Source organism: Oryx dammah, unplaced genomic scaffold, assembly GCF_014754425.2.
Source record: "Oryx dammah isolate SB20612 unplaced genomic scaffold, SCBI_Odam_1.1 HiC_scaffold_24, whole genome shotgun sequence".
In the NCBI taxonomy this organism is placed as follows: Eukaryota; Metazoa; Chordata; class Mammalia; order Artiodactyla; family Bovidae; genus Oryx; species Oryx dammah.
This window is the reverse complement of record NW_024070208.1, coordinates 26,288,354-26,301,033: the sequence shown is the minus strand read 5'-3', so window position 1 is coordinate 26,301,033 and position 12,680 is coordinate 26,288,354. Positions and strand designations below refer to the sequence as shown.

The window sequence follows — 12,680 nt, the reverse complement described above, 5'->3', positions numbered from 1 at the left end:
TGATTTGATCTCTGGGTCAGGAAGATCCCCTGGAGAAGGGAATGGCAACCCACTCCAGAATTCTTGCCTCGAGGTTTCCATGAACAGAGGAACCTGCTGGGCTACAGTCCATAGGGTCACAAGGAGTCGCAAAGAGTCGGATATGACTGAGCATGGATACACTTTCACTTTCAATCCCCTAAAGGTCCATCCATGTTGTATATAGCAAGATTTCCTTCTTTTTTATAGTTGAATAATTCAGTTCATTTCAGTCACTCAGTCGTGTCCGACTCTGCGACCCCATCAAATAGTTAATACCATCTTATCTTTATTCATTCATCTATCAATGAATACTTGGTTTGCTTCCATGTATAGGTTAAAGTAAATAATGTTGCAGTGAATGTGGGGCTGTGTATATCTTTCTAGTTAGTGTTCTTGTTTTCTTTGGCTAAATATGCAGAAGTGGAGTTGCTAGCCCACAAGGAAGTTTTGGTTTTAATTTTTGGAGAAAACTCCATACCAGTTTCCGTAGTGGCTGCACTAACTGACTCAACTTTCAGTGGAGCTTTCTAAGAAAACAAAGATCGCCATTGCAGTCTTTACCAAGATGGACTATTTTACAGATAAAATAAGTACAATGTCAGTTTAACAGTATGTAATAATAGATTATAGTTAATTGAATATTTGTAAGGGGTTCTTGAAGCTTGAATTTCCACTGGAAATTCTAGGTGGAATAGCATGGTAAACTAAAAACTGTCTTAACTTTGGCATCAATAAAGTATGGTTTTCCAACATGAATTCCAGTTACAGGCTGAGACTTTGGTTTATCTTGCTCTTTGAAAAGAATTTCAGGTTCAGATTTTACAAAATTTTAGATACAGCAGTGTGTGTGCTCTAAAAACAATTTTTGCCTACTCTTTCCTCCAGAGTTTTACTATCTGTGTTACTTACCTCCTCTCTCCTCCAAAGGGTCACATGCTCATGTCATTTTGTATTAAGAACAGTGAATATGACAGCTCATCAGTATTAGGAAGTTGTGTAATTTATACCTTCACATTTTGACATGTTAAGAGACAATTTGAGGATTGTATAACATTTAACATTTTTACATGGTGCCTTTTTAGAGAATTTTTGATGTACATTTATTTATACTTCTAATTTCTATTTTCTAGATATTTCAAGACTAATAATTATTTTTGTTCCATAAGCATAGAATTTTATTTAGGAAAATAAATTTTTAAAATATAAATTTATGTTGAAAGCTCATAAGAGGAGAGTTAACAAATTTGCCTTGTTTTTGCTGGTGTTGGACGTATTTTAAGATTCATTTTTAAATTAAAATGCTTGATTATGAGTGAACACTAGGAGCATGTTGTTTATAGTCATTATTATTTAATGCATTCTACTATTTTGGCAAACATTTATGAATAGACATTATTTATATTAATTCACATTGGAGAAATGAATATCTGTTGGAGCTGAAGAAAAAAATGAGTCTATTAGCAATACCGTATATGAAGAATCCTAATGAAACCTCAGTCCATAGTTCATGAGGCACTCTGTTTATCAGATCTAGTCCCTTAAATCTATTTCTCACTTCCACTGTATAATCATAAGGGATGTGATTTAGGTCATACCTGAATGGTCTAGTGGTTTTCCCTACTTTCTTCAATTTAAGTCTGAATTTGGCAATAAGGAGTTCATGATCTGAGCCACAGTCAGCTCCTGGTCTTGTTTTGCTGACTGTATAGAGCTTCTCCATCTTTGGTTGCAAAGAATATAATCCGTCTGATTTCGGTGTTGACCATCTGGTGATGTCCATGTGTAGAGTCTTCTCTTGTGTTGTTGGAAGAGGGTGTTTGCTATGACTAGTGCGTTCTCTTGGCAAAATTCTATTAGCCTTTGCCCTGCTTCATTCCGTATTCCAAGGCCAAATTTGCCTGTTACTCCAGGTGTTTCTTGACTTCCTACTTTTGCATTCCAGTGCTGTATAGTGAAGAGGACCTCTTTTTGGGGTGTTAGTTGTAAAAGGTCTTGTAGGTCTGCATAGAACCGTTCAACTTCAGCTTCTTCAGCGTTACTGGTTGGGGCATAGACTTGGATTACTGTGATATTGAATGGTTTGCCTTGGAAACAAACAGAGATCATCTGTCATTTTTGAGATTGCATCCAAGTACTGCATTTCGGACTCTTTTGTTGACCATGATGGCTACTCCATTTCTTCTAGGGGATTCCTGCCCACAGTAGTAGATATAATGCCAAAGAATGCTCAAACTACCACACAATTGCACTCATCTCACACGCTAGTAAAGTAACGCTCAAAATTCTCCAAGCCAGGCTTCAGCAATACATGAACTGTGAACTTCCAGATGTTCAAGCTGGTTTTAGAAAAGGCAGACGAACCAGAGATCAAATTGCCGACATCTGCTGGATCATGGAAAAAGCAAGAGAGTGCCAGAAAAACATCTATTTCTGCTTTATTGACTATGCCAAAGCCTTTGACTGTGTGGATCACAATACACTGTGGAAAATTCTGAAAGAGATCAGAATACCAGACCACCTGACCTGCCTCTTGAGAAACCTGTATGCAGGGCAGGAAGCAACACTTAGAACTGGACATGGAACAATAGACTGGTTCCAAATAGGAAAATGAGTATGTCAAAGCTGTATATTGTCACCCTGCTTATTTAACTTCTATGCAGAGTACATCATGAGAAACGCTGGACTGGAAGAAGCACAAGCTGGAATCAAGATTGCCAGGAGAAATAACAATAACCTCAGATATCCAGATGACACCACCCTTATGGCAGAAAGTGAAGAGGAACTAAAAAGCCTCTTGATGAAGGTGAAAGAGGAGAGTGAAAAAGCTGGCTTAAAGCTCAACATTCAGAAAACAAAGACCGTGGCATCTGGTCCCATCACTTCATGGGAAATAGATGGGGAAACAATGGAAACAGTGTCAGACTTTATTTTTTTTGGGCTCCAAAATCACTGCAGATGGTGACTGCAGCCATGAAATTAAAAGATGCTTACTCCTTGGAAGAAAAGTTATGACCAACCTAGATAGCATTTTGAAAAGCAGAGACATTACTTTGCCAACAAAGGTCCGTTTAGTAAAGGCTATGGTTTTTCCAGTGGTCGTGTATGGATGCGAGAGTTGGATTGTGAAGAAAGCTGAGCACCGAAGAATTGATGCTTTTGAACTGTGGTGTTGGAGAAGACTCTTGAGAGTCCCTTGGACTGCAAAGTGATCCAGCCAGTCCGTTCTAAAGGAGATCAGCCCTGGGTGTTCTTTGGAAGGAATGGTGCTAAAGCTGAAACTCCAGTACTTTGCCCACGTCATGCGAAGAGTTGACTCATTGGAAAAGACCCTGATGCTGGGAGGGATTGGGGGCAGGAGGAAAAGGGGACGATAGAGGATGAGATGGCTGAATGACATCACCGACTCGATGGATGTGAGTTTGAGTGAACTCCGGGAGATGGTGATGGACAGGGAGGCCTGGCATGCTGGGAGGTCGCAAAGAGTCGGACACAATTGGGCGACTAAACTAAACTGAACTGAGCTGAATGAAACCAGCAGAAAATCATCTAATGTGCCTATTTGTATTTGATTTACTAGCTAAAGAAGAGTTTCTATATAGATTTGTCAGAATTGCCCATATTGTATATTTCAAAAGCACTAATAAACAAAGTCTGTGATTAGGAAGCAAAATCTCCTCTAGGAAGCTGTGCTTAAAAGAAAACAAAGCAAATACAAAAAAGTAGAACATCAGAATAATCCCCTCATTGGGTACATGCTTCCTAGGTAAAATGTTTTATAAGATATTTGGGAATAGGGTTAGGATAGACCTACCTTATATTGACTAATGCTTCATAATGAACAATAATTCTGGTGATGCTTTTAGATATTTCCCACTGGTTCTGGCTACAACAGAACAATTGAAAAATCAGCAGTTACCAATGATACTCAAGATAGCCGAAGTATGCACGCCCAGTACATCAGTTTTTGTGCAGAAGAATCTTAATTCTTCTACTCATGATCTCATCTTTTGTTTGCTGTATAAATCTCTACAAAACTTTTTTTCCCTTTTTTTAGCTTAGAAAAATTAACATACAACTGAAATATGTTAGTTTCAGGTGTACAACATGATTGTATATTTTGAGTATATTGTAACATGATCACCACAATAAGTTCTAGTTAACATCCGTCATCATAGTTACAAATTTTGTGTGTGTGTAATGAAAACTTTTAAAATCTTTTCTTTTAGCAACTTTAAAATATACCATATACTATCACCCTGCTGTATATTACATTCCTATTTTATAACTGGAAGTTTATTCCTTTTCACCCTTTTCAGCAATTTAGCCACCCCCCAAATTCATGAAACTCAAAGTTAAAAAAAAAACAACACTAAGGTCATGGTGTCCAATCCCATCACTTCATGGCGAGTACAAGGGGAAACAATGAAAGCAGTGACAGATTTTATATTGTTGGGCTCCAATGTCACTGCAGACCATGACTTGCAGCCAGGACGTTAAAAGATGATTGCTCCCTGAAAGGAAAGATATGACAAACCTAGAAGCATATTAAAAGCAAACATCACTCTGTTGACAAAGATCCATATAGTCAGGGCTCCAGTTTTTCCATTAGTCATGTAAGGATGTGAGAGTTGGACCATAAAAAGGGCTGTGCTTAATTGCTTCAGTCATGTCTGACTCTTGGCAACACTGAATTGTAGCCCTCCAGGCTCCTCTTTCCATGGGATTTTCCACGCAAGAATATGGGAGTGGGTTGCCATTTCCTCCTCTAGGGTGTCTTCCCAACTCAGGGATCGAACCCGTGTGTCTTACATCTCCTGCATTGGCAGGCAGGTTCTTTACAACTAGTACCACCTGGGAAGCCCTAAAAAAGGCTGAGCACTGAAGAATTGCTTTCGAATTGTGGTGTTGGAGAAGACTCTTACTTGAGAAGTCCCTTGGACAGCTAGATCAAACCAGTCAATCCTAAAGGAAAATCAACTCTGAATATTCATTGCTGAAGCTGAAACTCCTCAATACTTTGGCTGCTTGAAGGGAAGAGCTGACTCATTGGAAAATACCCTGATACTGGGAAGGATTGAAGGCAAAAGGAAAAGGGATGGCAGAGGATGGGATGGTTAGATAGCATCACCGACCCAATGGAAATGAATTTCAGCAAATTCCGGGAGATAGTATAGGACAGAGGAGCCTGGTGTACTGCGGCCCACGGGGTCACAAAGCGTCAGACATGACTTAGTGACTGAACACCACCACCACCTCCTTTATCTCTGGCAAACCATCTGTCTATTCTCTGTATCTGTGAGCTTGCTGTTTTTTTTTTTTTTTTCTTTTAGGTACCACACACAAGTGAGATCATATAATATTTAACTTTTTCCTGTCTGACTTATTTTACTTTTTATAATGCTCTTAAGGCTGATGCACATTGTTGTAAATGGCAAGATACCATACTTTGTTTATGACTAACATTCCAATGTACATATAATCCCACTTTTTCTTTGTTCATTTATTTATCTTTGGATGTGAACATCCTTGTTATTCTCTGCCTTTCTATACACCCGCACCAACATTTATTATCTCTTGTTTTTCTGATAATACTCTTCATTGTGGTTTTGATTTGTGTTTCTCTGATGGTTAGTGACTTTGAGTACCTTTTCATGTACTTTTGAGCTATCTATTTTACATCTTACTCAGAAAAAATATATGTGTTCACATCTTCTGCCTGTGTTTTAAAGTGAGTTACTTTTATATTTGATATATTAACCCCTTATCAGACATATGATTTGTAGATATTCTCTCCTAGTTTACTTCCCTGGTAGCTTAGACGGTAAAGCGTCTGCCTACAATGCGGGAGACCTGGGTTCAATCCCTGGGTTGGGAAGATCTCCTGGAGAAGGAAGTGGCACCCCACTCCAGTACTCTTGCCTGGAAAATCCCATGGATGGAGAAGCCTGTTAGGCTACAGTCCATGGGGTCGCAAAGAGTCATACACGACTGAGAGACTTCACTTTCACTTTCTCCTAGTTTGGTAGGTTTCCTTTTCATTTTTTTTTGGTCGTTTCCTTTGTTGCTGTGCAGAAGCTTTGTAGTTTGATGTAATCCCACTTGTTAATATTTGCTTTTGTTGTTAATGTTTGCTTTTGTTGTCAAATTTTTAAAAAAATCATAAGGTAGCCTCTACTAAGAGCATATGTTGGTCTTTTTCCAGTTGCTATTCCCATCCTTTACATATTGCTTTTATTGGTATATTATTATCATCATAAGGAGACATCACTTCTCTACGTGATTGTCCTACAGTTTGCCTTTATCTTATCCAACTCCTTTAATCTATACTTATTTGGTCAGCTTCCCCAGTGTCTCAGTGTTCTGTGTACTCTTCTCCCAAATTCCCTCAATTAAATAATTTTATTTCTACAAGTTGCTGCTGCTGCTAAGTCACTTCCGTTGTGTCCGACTCTGTGCGACCCCATAGACGGCAGCCCACCAGGCTCCTCTGTCCTTGGGATTCTCCAGCCAAGAACACTGGAGCAGGTTGCCATTTCCTTCTCCAGTGCATGAAAGTGAAGTAGCTCAGTCGTGTCCAACTCTCCGCCACCCCATGGACTGCAGCCTACCAGGCTCCTCTGTCAATGGGATTTTCCAGGCAAGAGTATTGGAGTGGGGTGCCAGCGCCTTCTCCTTTCTACAAGTTAGCTCTTTTGTTTTACTCTAAAATAATTAACAGTGCTTTTGATCTTTGGTTCACAAAATAGGTCAAAATTCTAACACATTTGTTAAATCTTACTCTAAAAAGGTGTAAAAAACACAAATGTTGAGATTGATATATACACTTTGCTATATATAAAATAGATAACTAATAAAGACCTACTGGATAGCACAGGAAACTCTTCTCAATGCTCCATAATGACCTATATGGGAAGAATGTATTTTAAAAAGTGGACGTGTAACAGAAACTAATACAACATTTTAAATCAACTATACTCCAATAATTTTTTTAAATAGCATCTTAAAAATGTTCAGATGTTAAACATTTTGACCATTTATGATTTTATTAACATACATATTAAAGTATTTATTTTATAACACTAAGGCAATCAGTGAAGGAGGCAATTACATGTATTTTATATTGCCAGTAGTAGCTCAAATATTTATTAAAAATTTTTTGTTTCAATTTCCTGTTATAATTATCACCTGTTCTTTAGTATATTAGGAATTGAAGTAGAGTCTTTGATTCAGATATATTTTAATTTACCTGTTACCTCTATCTTGTATGAATCTGTGAGTTATAAAAGCGATTAAATTAGGAAACATTAAGATGAGAGATAATGTTCTACATCCCATTTAATTGAGAAGATAGTGAAAGATCTGATCCAAAATAGTGACATTTTCTTACCTTATGTCTAATATTCAAGTATATAGACATGCATACATTTAAAAAGTAAGGGTACCATCTATAGCGACATACACATAGTTTTCATTTTTCATGCTGCTCCTGTCTTCTGGCATGCTAATAATGAATGATTTGCATCCAGGTTCAAGTTAGTAAGACTCTTTCAGTGGTAGTTCATAAAGCTGTAGATAATTGGCTAAATTTGTCCTGACATTTTTGATCTGCATGCAGTTCAGTTCAGTCGCTCAGTTGTGTCTGACTCTTTGATCCCATGGATTGAAGCACTCCAGGCCTTCCTGTCCATCACCAACTCTAGGAGCTTATTCAGACTCATGACCATTGAGTCGGTGATGCCATCCAACCACCTCATCCTCTGTCGTCCCCTTCTCCTCCTACCTTCAGTCTTTCCCAGCATCAGGGTTTTTTCCAATGAGTCAGTTCTTTGCATCATGTGGCCAAAGTATTGGAGTTTCAGTCTCAACATCAGTCCTTCCAGTGAACATTCAGGACTGATTTCCTTTAGAATTGACTTGTTTGGTATCCTCACAGTCCAAGGGACTCTCAAGAGTCTTCTCCAACACCACATTTCAAAAGCATTGATTCTTCGGTGCTCAGACTTCTTTATGGTCCAACTCTCACATGCAAACATAACTACTGGAAAAACCATAGCTTTGACTAGACGGACCTCTGTTGGCAAAGTAATGTCTCTGCTTTTTAATATACTGTCCAGGTTTGTCATAGCTTTTCTTCCAAGGAGCAAGTGTCTTAATTTCATGGCTGCTGTCACCATCTGCAGTGATTTTGGAGCCCATGAAAAGGAAATCTGTCACTGTTTCCATTGTTTCCGCATCTATTTGCCATGAAGTGATGGGATACTAGTATGTGATTTTTGCAAAGGTTAAATTGTCAGTTTCATACACCTGCAGAGAAATTTTAACTATGTCTAACTGTACTTTTTTTATTGCAGTCCTTTATTTATGTCCTTCATTTAAAGTGATAATATGAACTTTTCTTCTGGGTTTTAACATGGCTATTGTGATTTTTTGTGGAGTAGCATTGATATCACTGTCTTGATATACTTTTTGTAATAAAGACATATTTTGATGAATAAACATTTTTTAGTCTCAACCGATAGCCTTGTTTCTACATTAATAGTTCATGTGCCGGGCACTGTTTACTTTTATACATGCTTTTGAAAGTGTTAACAAGAAAAATTTAAATTTATGTTATGAATTATTGAAGTAAGAACCTATTTACATTTAATACCATCTGACCTTGGTAGGCTGCAGTCCATGGGGTTGCTAAGAGTCGGACACAACTGAGCGACTTCACTTTCACTTTTCACTTTCATGCATTGGAGAAGGAAATGGCAACCCACTCCAGTGTTCTTGCCTGGAGAATCCCAGGGACGGGGGAGCCTGGTGGGCTGCCGTCTATGGGGTCAGACAGAGTCGGACACGACTGACGCGACTTAGCAGCAGCAGCAGCAGACCTTAAAATATCTTAATAAGATTATTTTATATATGATCAAAATTTTAGTAAAAATGATAACATGAAGATTTGAGTGTGTTTATTAGCATAAACTGTAACTCAGAGAACTGAGGTGAGAATAACAAAATAATGCCACTGACAAGTACCCAACACATGGAAATGTCACAAGTTGTTTATCTTAGTTTATCTTAAATTTTTCTCTGCTTTAAAACTTGAGATTTTTATTAGGTTTCATTTAAAGAGTGTTTAACTTAAGTTTTATTTTTTCAGAGCACCTTCAAGTTTAAGTCTGAAAGTGATATTCATTTAGCAGAACATCATAAACAGGTTCTGTATGATGGGAAGCTTGCAAGTAGTATTGCATTTACATATAATGCTAAAGCTACTGATGCTCAACTATGCCTGGAATCATCACCAAAGGAAAACGCATCGATCTTTGTGCATTCCCCACATGCTTTAATGCTCCAGGTAGGTGAATAGTAGCTTAGTATTAATGTTCTCATCAACACTGTGTCTTTATTTTACGTTTTATACATTGCTCACCTGTAAATCTCCAGTTCCTCTTTGTTTTTCTTTTTTGGTCTTCTAGTACTTTGAACAGTGTTTTTGCCTTCTGTATTTTATTTGGCAATATAGTTTACCTTGGATTCGCCTCCTTAGTAAGAAATCTGTCTTTTCTGTTGTATTTTCTGTTTCTTACCCTTTGAAATAAAATCAGTGAATTAGTAAATAGATAATTGTAAATATAAAAATACTTTCCTATAAGTATTTTTCCCCTGACATAAAAATTATTTGAGTGCTTTTGTATCTATTAATAGCATCTCTTATTTTAAAATATATTTTGATTTAGACACTCATATTTTCAGTGTAAAAATCTCTCAACTTAAGCTTTAAATTTAAGTGATTATCAAAATATTTCAAATTTTTATTTTAAATTTGTATAAAATTATATAATTTTGATCTAAAAATTTAAAGATAGATTTAAAAATATCTATTTTATTTAATTTTCTTATAAAGTTATTTGAAACAAGGAAACAGTGATAACATGCTTTAGAAAATTTAATAAACATTTTTGTTTTTGAACATAGGATGTAAAAGCTATAGTTACACATTCAATTCATAGTGCAATTCATTCAATTGGAGGGATTCAAGTGCTTTTCCCACTTTTTGCACAACTAGACAACCGGCAGCTCAATGACAGTCAAGTGGAAACCACTGTCTGGTAAGTTTTCTTTCAGTATGTAACTTATGGTATTTTTTAATTGTTTAGATTATGCATGGTGCCCTTGGTGCTATGTAAATATATTATAATACTGGTTTTTATCCTTAAAATGCTAATAAGGTTTCTTTAGGATTAAGGCAGATATATTTACACAAAGTAAAAAAGTTGACAAATTTTATAACCACAAAGGAGTGACTTCCTTGATAAAAAATTCTTACTAGGTATAGCATAGTGATTATAATATGAAGTAGGAAAAGTGTCAGTCCTGACCTTTCACTTTGCAAATGAATGCTCATTGTTTTAATTGTTGGTGAAATCCTGTCAGATTAAACAAAATTACTAGGGTAAAGTTTATTCTCAAAAATAGTATTTAATAACAGTTATATAATTATATCCTAAATATTAGTATTATTGTATAATGCTAGTATCATAATACTAGAGCAATATTAATTGAAATTAGCTCTTTTTCTATGTTTGAGAACCTAAATCTAACCACTGGCATATCCATGTTTTATATATCCAGAATTTTCTAATTAGATTTATTTCATGTGCAATTTTTATAACTTCTTTTTTTTTAAATTAAATACCTCATGTATTAAACTCCAACTTAACCTTATTTTGTAGAATCATTTATGGCATAAGTTAAATGTGAATTACACAGATAGTTTAACTATTTCTGTATATGTTTGGAGAATTTAAAGGGAAAGTTATATAAGTAAACATTAATTTAGTTTACTAAACAGTAATATAGAAATGCTTCATTAATATATACATATATACATGAGATTCTTTATGTATCATCAATTTTAAATTGATAGAAAAAATAGTGAATGAAATTAAGATGGGGAAAAATTTAGAGTTCTTGAAATGTAACATGATTTTTCATGTTAATTATTTAAATTAGCTATTAACAAACTTCTGTCTTAATATTGCTCATAATATTGTCCCTGTATTGGGACCATCTTTATGTAAAGTATAAATCTAAATATAAATCTGACCTGTACATTTACAAAACTCAGCTCTCATCCATGGGTCATGCTTTTTTCCTTTTTTTTTTTTTAAATCAGTATAAGGTATTGGTTAGCATTTTGATGTGAAAATGAATCTGGAGGCCATGTCCTGCTGAGATATTACTTTGCTATGAGATCTTCAATCATTTTATTGAGAAACAGGTCAGCTTAGCTGAAAAATGAAACTTTAAATCCCAGTTCTAATTTAAATGCAAATGTTTTGTTCTTTATCATCTAAGTGAACTAGGACACATTATGATCAGTAATTTAAAACCTAGTAAGTGCTATGAAAAGAAGTTAGAGGTGAAATAACAATTAGAAAACTTCATGTGTAATTTAAATATTTCTTATGAATTAATATTAAGTCCATAATTATTTTAATCTGAAATATAGTGATATACTTCATGCAGAAAAATTAGAAAGAATATGCAGTTTGAATGTTATACTTAAAATGATTATAATAATTTATATTATTGAATAGTTATAAAATCTCAGTGCTAAAACTATATTTAACAGATATCTGGTCCATTCATCTAAGGACTGGGACCAAGGACATGATTATTTGTCATATCCTGTTTTCAAAACTCATTTTAGTGTTTGTATTATATTTTGATATTTAAATTGTATTTATTTTATAACAGATAAAAGGTAGTATAAAGGATCAGCTTTCTGATTTTCATTTGGATTTGTTTTTAGTTCTTTTATATCATTCACGTTAATTTTTCCATGCCATAACTTTAATTTTTTTCAGTGATATATATGTTCTTAGTTTATGGCCAATAAAAAAAGTATAATAAGAAATGTATCACTTTCCATTTCAGTAATAATACATATCTGTTTTGGGTATGTATTTCAGCCCTCCCGTGTGGTTCACTTATGTGCTATTTTGAATTCTTATCCAATAGTTTTTCATTAGTTACTTCAAAACTCTTGATGTCTGAGGTTGACTTTTTGACATTTGTGTGTATCAGTAATGAAGTCTTTTGTTATATTTAAAGTTTGGAGGGCCACCATTTCGGTGGTAATACTATCTTTCAGTTTTTAAAATGTTGAGAAAAATTTTTAAATGGACCATACCCCTCTACTTGAAGAACATAAATTGTTAGCTTTAGGGCAAGGATTGATAGAATTCCTTAATTTTGGGCTACATCTTAAATTCATGTATATGAATGAGAATTTAAAATAGGATATGTTATCTTATTTTTAGTTAACTTTAAACTTCAGCTGAATAGGGATGGCTTTCCATATGGTGCTAATGATAAAGAACCTGTCTGCCAATGCGGGATACTTAAAGAGATGTGGGTTCTGTCCTTAAGTTGGGAAGATACCCCAGAGGAGGGGCATGGTAACTCACTCCAGTATTCCTGCCTGGAGAATCCCATGGACAGAGGTTCCCAGCTGGCTACAGGCCGTAGCAGACACAACTGAAATGACTTAGCACACATGCAGGCACGCACCGATGAATGAGAATCTATTTGAACTTTAAAAATCTTCAACAAAATTTTATATGTGCCCATTTTAGAAAATGTTTTTTGTATAATAAATATATGCC

General features: G+C 35.4%; 1 protein-coding gene across 8 annotated transcripts in view; it reads left to right on the top strand.

Annotated features, from left to right (window-relative positions):
* NBEA (neurobeachin) overlaps nt 1–12,680 on the top strand; it is a 672,618-nt gene that overhangs the window by 132,987 nt on the left and 526,951 nt on the right. For 7 of the 8 annotated variants that reach the window (XM_040267082.1, XM_040267084.1, XM_040267081.1 and 4 more), the window contains exons 9-10: nt 9,167–9,364; nt 9,985–10,118. In XM_040267082.1, the coding sequence (XP_040123016.1) occupies nt 9,167–9,364; nt 9,985–10,118 (332 nt within the window). Of the gene's footprint in view, nt 1–9,166; nt 9,365–9,982; nt 10,119–12,680 lie in introns of those variants that run through there. The other variant, XM_040267086.1, reaches the window with a different exon arrangement.